Source organism: Rhincodon typus, chromosome 9 (genome assembly GCF_021869965.1).
Source record: "Rhincodon typus isolate 14 chromosome 9, sRhiTyp1.1, whole genome shotgun sequence".
NCBI classification, from domain to species: Eukaryota; Metazoa; Chordata; class Chondrichthyes; order Orectolobiformes; family Rhincodontidae; genus Rhincodon; species Rhincodon typus.
This window is the reverse complement of record NC_063340.1, coordinates 13,160,172-13,168,103: the sequence shown is the minus strand read 5'-3', so window position 1 is coordinate 13,168,103 and position 7,932 is coordinate 13,160,172. Positions and strand designations below refer to the sequence as shown.

The window sequence follows — 7,932 nt, the reverse complement described above, 5'->3', positions numbered from 1 at the left end:
TTCTGTGATTCTAATTGATATATTCAGTTTCATTGCCTGGTAATTCCACCCCCCCCCCCCCCCCTCCAGGGGTCATGAAATTGCAATTGCATCGTTAAGTTTTGAGGGTCTGATTTGCCCTGAAGGCAACGATCCATAGAATTAGAGAAATTGCAGCAGCATTTCGCCTTGCTCCTAACAGGGAACAATTTTGCTACATTTATCTGCACATAGCTGTATCTTGTATACCTTCTTTAAAAATTCTTCATTCATGGTGGTTCAGTGGTTAGCACTACAGCCTCACAGCACCAGGAACCCGAGTTCAATTCCACCCTCGGGCAACTGTCTGTGTGGAGTTTGCATATTCTCCCAGTGTCTGCGTGGGTTTCCTCTGGGTGCTCTGGTTTTCTCCCACAGTCCAAAGATGTACAGGCTGGGTGGGATAACAAGGTGTAGAGCCGGATGAACACAGCAGGCCGAGCAGGAAGGCTGACGTTTCGGGCCCAGACCCTTCTTCAGAAAAGGTGGCTTGGCCGTGCTAAATTGCCTGCAGTGTCAGGGATGTGTAGATTAGCTGGGTTACAGGCGGATGGATCTGGGTGGGATGTCTGAGGGTCAGTGTGGACTTGTTGGGCTGAAGGACCTGTTTCTGTAGTGTAGGGATTCTATGAATTAATTTTCAATTGCTGTTGCAATTTTGCCATTAGCATTTTGATAGGATTTGGCAGACAGCATGTCCTGCCTGTAACTTTGCTTATATTCTTTTACTGATCATTCTGACTGAGTGCCCACTTGTTATGGGTTCAGCACTTATGGAAATAATCTTTCAGAATTTTGAAAGTCACTGTTTTCTTCCTTTTAACCTGGCTGTTGTAATGATTTCTTCTTCATTACTTCAACCTAACTTCTAACATATTATTGGAGAGGATTCTGAGAGATCGTATTTATGATGATTTGGAAAAGGACAGTTTGATTAGAAATAGTCAGCATGGCTTTGTGAGGGGCAGGTCATGCCTCACAATCCTTACTGAATTCTTTGAGGATGTGACAAAACACTTCGATGACGGTAGAGCAGTGGATGTGGTGTATATGGATTTTAGCAAGGCATTTGATAAGGTTCCACATGATAGACTCATTCAGAAAGTAAGGAGGCATGGGATTCAGGGAAATTTGGCTGTCTTGATACAAAACTGGCAGTCCAATAGAAGACAGAGGGTGGTAGTAGACGGAAAGTATTCAGCCTGGAGCTTGGTGACTGGTGGTGTTCTGCAGTGATCTGTTCTGGGACCTCTGCTGTTTGTGATCTTTATAAATGACTTGGATGAGGAAGTGGAAGGGTGGGTTAGTAAGTTTGCCAATGACACGACGGTTGGTGGAGTTGTGGACAGCGTGGAGGGCTGTTGTAGATTGCAATGGGACATTGACAGGATGCAGAGCTGGCCAAAGAAGTGGCAGGTGGAATTCAACCCAGAAAAGTGTGAAGTGATTCATTTTGGAAGGTTGAATTTGAATGCAGAATACAGGGTTAATGGCAGGATTCTTAGCAGTGTGGAGGAACAGAGGGATCTTGGGGTCCACGTTCCTAGATCCTTCAAAGTTGATAGGGTTGTAAGGAAGGTGTGTTGGCTTTCATTGGCAGGGGAATTGAGTTTGAGAGCCGTGAGGTTATGCTATAAAATTCTGGTCAGACCACATTTGGAATATTGTGTTCAGTTCTGGTCACCTTACTATAGAAAAGATGTGGACGCTTTAGAGAGGGTGCAGAGGAGATTTACCGGGATGCTGCCTGGACTGGAGGGCAGGTCTTGCGAAGAAAGGTTGAGGGAGCTAGGGCTTTTTTCATTGGAGTGAAGAAGGATGAAAGGTGACTTGATAGAGGTTTACAAGATGATGAGAGGCACAGATAGAGTGGATAGTCAGAGACTTTTTTTCTTCCAGGACGGAAATGACTATTACAAGGGGGCATAATTTTAAGGTTATTGGAGGAAGGTATAGGGGAGATGTCAGAGGTAGGTTCTTCACACAGAGTGGTGAGCGTGTGGAATGCGCTGCCGGCAGTGGTAGTGGAGTCAGAGACTTCAGAGACATTTAAGCGACTCTTGGATAGGCACATGGAGGATAATAAAATGCAGGGTAGATTGATCTTAGTAGGATAATAGGTTGGCACAACATCGTGGGCCGAAGGGCCTGTGCTGTGCTGTACTGTTCTATGCTCTCAAACTTTATTTGACCTCTTTTTCTCTGGACTAAAATGCTTCCTATAGCATGTTTATGCTTTTGTGTTTTTGCAATTCTGGATTTTGTATCTTAGGTGGTTGTTTTGGTTTCTGTATCCAAGATGCTTGTTTTGTTTTTAAAATTTGGGTTTTTTTGTACCGAGGATGGCACTAGAGAACGGTGACTTTGTACACTTTTCACTGTGCTCCTCTACTTCTGTACTTGAGTACATATGACAATAAAACCTAATTCTATTTCTAATTCTAGTATAACTGCACAGTGTCCCAAGTATGGTTCAGTAAATGTCCTGTAGATATTCAGTGTTCTGTATATGAAACCTAGAATATGTATGCCTTTATGGCCATTGGTATCTTAATTCTCAGTTTAAAGATCTATGCGTTTGCACCACAAAATATCCCTCTTCCCCTCATCTAAACATCCTACTGCTTGGATGAGTGAAATAAATTTACCCCGTTTCCTATATATGCAACCTTGCAAGCCACCCCATCTGCTACCTCTGTCTACACGATGACCTATCATGGCGTTTTTGCATTTTTTTTCACAACTTGCCACACCCCCTTTTGGTGCAAGCCTAAAATTTTGATGCAATTTCCTCCTGTATCTATCTGCAAATTGGAAGAGTTCTAGCCTAATTTCTGGGCACACGTTAATATGGAAAAAGGTTAATTTCCACTCTTGTCAATTTAATAACTATCTCTGTCCACATCCAATGACTTTACTCTAGATGTATATATAGTTTTAGTATTTAAGCCTCTTGTTGAACTGTTTTCCTTTTGAAAATCCATATAAAATCATATATGCCATTCCCTTTCTCTTTAGCTGAATGTTTTGATTAATTCAGATTTGTCAAACGTGCTACCCCTGTTGGAACTTTACATTTTTAAATCCCTGTTTTACTCCATTAGATGAACCTTTGTCGGTGTAGCTAACCTTTCCATTATTCTTGACTTATTCCCATCCAGTTTTCTAACCTTGCATCCTTTGGACAATTCATATGCACATATGAAAATGACAGCTAGCAAGAGAGCAGCGTTTTTTTTTTAGCCTGTACCATATGGTTTTGTATGTAAACGGAGCTCTCCTTGCTGCTAATCTCTTCATTTATTGCAAGAGGCATAAAAAAGAGTAGTAGGCCAATTTAGGAAAAGCAACTTTGGGAAATTCCTTTCTTCTACTTTTGACATGTTCCAGGACACCATTGAGCCTGGGAGTAACTATATATCCGTCCTGTGTCCGTACACAGCTACATGGAAGTGCCGGTGTTGGACTGCAGTAGACAAGGTCAGAAATCTCACAACACCTGGTTATAGACCAACAGCTTATTTGAAAACAAGCTTTCAGAGCCTCGCTCCTTCTTCAGGTGTTAGTGAGAAAGGTGGCATCAGACACAGAATTTAAGTAAAAGATCAAAGTGTCGCACAACTGATGAGGATGTATTAAACAAACCTAAGACACTGTTAAATCTTTAATCAGTTAGAAGGTTTTAATCTATTTTAATATGTATATGTAAATCCATTTAGCGATATCAACAAGTTTCAGCCCACCATCAGACTTACCATAGACAACTCTTCAGAATCCATCTCATTCTTGGACACAAGCATCTCCATCAGGGACAGACACCTCCATGCCTCACTCTACTGCATGTCTACGGATAATCTCACAATGCTGCACTTCTCCAGCTTCCACCCTAAACGTATTAACAGCCATCCCCTACGGACAAACCCCACACATACACAGGATCTATTCAGATTAGGAGGAACGCAGTGGACACCTGAAGATGTTGAAGTACGTCCTCGTTGGAATGGGATATGATGCTCAACTCATCGATCACCAGCTCAGACGTGCCACAGCGAGGAACTGTAATGACCTCCTCAGAAGACAGACACTGGATACAACCGATCGGGTATCCTTTGTCGTCCAGTAGTGCCCAGGAGAGGAGAAACTACACCATGTTCTTTGAGGCCTTCAAAACATTGTCATCGATAATGAGCACCTCACCACGATCATCCCCGTGATTCCACTTCTTGCCTTCAGACAACCACCAAACCTTAGACCATTGTTTGCAGCAAACTAATTCAGGACAACATTGACCACAACTTTGTACAACCCTGTCATGGCAACCTCTGCTAGATATGTCAGATCTTCAACATGGACACTATCACATGTGCAGTCACCACCCACCATGTGCATGGCAGATATTCATGTGATTTGGCCAACGTTGTCTATCACATACGCTGCTGGCAAGGATGCCCCAGGGCATGGTATATTGGTGAGACCATGCATACGCTATGACAACAGATGAAAGGACACCGTGCAACAATCACCAGACAGGGATGGTCACTGCCAGTGGGGGATCACTTTGGCGGTCAAGGCCATTCAGCCTCAGATCTTCGGGTAAACGTCCTCCAAGGTGAACTTTAGAACAAAGAACAAAGAAAATTACAGCACAGGAACAAACCCTTCGGCCCTCCAAGCCTGCGCCAATCCAGATCCTGTATCTAAACCTGTTACCTATTTTCCAAGGATCTGTGTCCCTCTGCTCCCTGCCCACTCGTGTATCTGTCTAGATACATCTTAAATGATGCTATCATGCCTGCCTCTACCACCTCCACTGGCAATGCATTCCAGGCACCCACCACCCTCTCCGTAAAGAACTTTGGGGTGCACAACAACGCAGAGTCACAGACCCTGGGATACTACACTATGCACACTCTCTCTCATAAACCACTACCCCTCACCCCGCCCCCGCAGGCTCTCTTTCCCCCACGCGTGCGCTCCCCCTGCTCACTTTTGCACGCTCTGTCTCGCTCGTGCTCTCTGTGTCTCTCTCTCTCTGTGTGTGTGTGTCTGTGTGTGTGTCTCTCTCTCTCGCTCTCGCGCTGTCTGTGTGTCTGTCTCTCTTACTGTCTCTCGGTGTCTCGCGCTCTCTCTCTCTGTCTCTCTCCCGTATGCACGTGCATACATGTAAATCTATAGGGTCAGTTTGTATTTGTGGATACATCCTATTTTGTTCAAAAAGCACAAAGTTTATAGATAGTCAGTCAAAGTGGCAGTTTGTAAATTCCTACTTTAGAAATAAAACCAGTCTGACTCCAAACCGAAACACCAACAGATTCTTAACAAGGTCTCGTGCCTAACGTGCATTGTCTGACCTAAAATGTCACTTCTTCTTTACACTGATTCAGGGGTTTACATATACATATTAATCAATCGAAACCTTTTAACTGATTAAAGATTTAACAGCATCTTAGGTTTGTTTAATACATCCTCGTTAGTTGTGTGGCCCTCTGATCTTTTACTTATAACTTGTGTGTTTGATGCCACCTCTCTCACTTACACTTGAAGGAGGAGCGAGGCTGTGACAGCTTGTGTTTTCAAATGAACCTGTCAGACTATAATCTGGTGTCGTGTGATTTCTCACCTTACACGCAGTTGTCTTGGCAGCTTTTATGAACTTGCCCATCTCTCTTAGTGTTGCTGCACCTCGTACCTGGCATCTTCATCTGCTTAAATCACTTTTGCTACTGTCTCCCTTGACTCTTCTAAACTTCTAACTGAAATTGCTGAATCACATGTAACCCTTACATTATTTTAGAAACAAATGAAATCTCCCTCAAATGCACAATTATGTGAAGATAATGGCTATTGCAAAAATTAGGTGCCAAGGAGTAGTCCACATTTGAACCTTCTAAGGGACCAGAACTGATCACAATATTCTAAATGAGTCTTAGTGAAGGTCTTCTATGAAGGTACCACTTTTTTTATTTTTGCATTTGTTCATTCTTGTAGTATAACCCAGCGCTCCAAATGCTTTTGCAGTAACCTTGTGGAACTGGTCTTGGATTCTCTGATGTTAATGCACTGTCTCCTGTGTTGGAGACTTAAGCATGCAGCCCTGCTTAATGTACATGTGCTTGGTGTTTCTATTTATGTACCTAATAATATATCTTCTATATTAAATGTCATCTGTCAGATGTAAGCCCTTTGTTTCCCCAATCACATACTGATCTGGCTGTAATCTGTTTTTCTCACCTAAACTTTTAATACCATCTCCTTTTGCTTTCATGTGACAGTATGTATTGTTTATTATTACAGATACTTTGGAAAGAAGTGAACTGAAGCAGTTCTTTGAAACCAACTACTCTCAGATTTATTTTATATTCTTTGAAAATCTGTTCACACTGGAAAGTAGTTTAAAACAAAAAGGTAAGAATGATTACTGAAAATTTAGTTCCCTGTTTTGTGTTTGTGCAAAAGTTCTTGCATTCAGCTGTACACTTTTCCCTTGGATGTTGAATCATTTATATTTAAAATATGAATAAACCAAGTATATTGTATGAACTGTATTTATACTCATCACGTGCAGTAATTTGAATATTTCTGGTTTACGTTCTAAAGCTTTCTGTTTTAGCAGGCATGCCATGCGGCTTCAATGCTGTATGCACTCTTTAAGGCCATGTATGGCATGATGATAAACACTGTTTAGAACTTGCTGGGAAAAGAACAGAACGTTAATAATGCATGCTATTATTAATGTGCCAATTGGCCAGTAAGTTTGAGGTATGTTGTGAATCTCCAAGACCTGCTGGTTGATTTACACCATTCCATCTTTTGCTTTGCACAGCTGGCATCTTGTCCTTTGCTTCCTTGTTAATTTCTAGGAATGTATTGGATTTCCATAATAATTACCCATTTAACTCACCACAAAATATATTATAAGAGGAGTTGAGAATATAATTAGATTTTTCATGATTTGGCAATTGTTAATGTGCAAATCGACCTATTGACCCAGAAATGGAATCTGCTCCTATGATGCTGCTTGGCCTGCTGTGTTCATCCAGCCCTGCACCTTGTTGTCTCGGATTCTCCAGCATCTGCAGTTCCTACTATCTCTAACTTTAAATTGTGTTGGTTTCTTACATGTAGCAAATTTTTCTGGATTTGGGAGAAACAAATGAATTTGTTGTTTTTAAATTTTTATTTGTACATCTATTCCCTGTCTGTAATTATAATCTGTTTTTGTTCTTGATTGGACTTTTATTCAATTCATTTCCATTTTACTTGTTTATTTCTCATTTTTTACAGTCTGGTTGGTCAAGGAGCCTAAACTGTTTGTTCCAATGTTCATTAACATGCCAGATGTTGTTTTACCCTCATCATGATGGATCAGACCAAACTCCCTCAAAACATATCAAGGAGATAGTCTAGACCCTAACTTTTATCTTATTTAAGAGGAAGTGTAAGGTGTGGTGTTCCAGATGTGATTTGTTTGGTCAAACTACTCGGCTTTCAGCAAAACACATTTTATTCTTACACCACGGTTAAAATACAAATGTAAAATTAATTAGCATAAAAATGCTTAAAATAATATTATTTAACTGCTACTCCTTTACTGTTCCAATATGGCAGCATCACATGAACATGCCCTTGGCAAAGGTAAATTCAACAAAACAGATTTCCCTCACTTGCTATCTCACCCAGTCCAAGAGAAGGAAGTCCAAGAGAAGGAACGCCAACAGAATGAGTCGAGTAGCAGAGAGGCAACTCGAGCTTTTCCAGCAGTAGAGAGCAGTATCTAGCAGATTCAACTCCAAAACCCCAACTTCAACAACTGAAAGCAAAACTGAAATTCAGGGTCTGTGTGACCTGGTGCTTTTGTTGTCTGCTTCTTTTTTTAAAAAAAAATCCAAAACTATTTACTCTGCTTTCTGTGGA

The 7,932-nt window shown here is 41.4% G+C and overlaps 1 protein-coding gene across 1 annotated transcript in view; it reads left to right on the top strand.

Annotated features, from left to right (window-relative positions):
- The first annotated feature begins 3,994 nt into the window (after positions 1-3,994).
- The window catches only part of LOC109911163 (ral GTPase-activating protein subunit alpha-2-like), a 95,561-nt gene continuing 91,623 nt past the window's right edge, over positions 3,995-7,932 (top strand). The window contains exons 1-2 of the mRNA XM_048600908.1: positions 3,995-4,076; positions 6,313-6,423. Coding sequence (XP_048456865.1) covers positions 3,995-4,076; positions 6,313-6,423 — 193 coding nt within the window. The remainder of the gene's footprint in view (positions 4,077-6,312; positions 6,424-7,932) is intronic.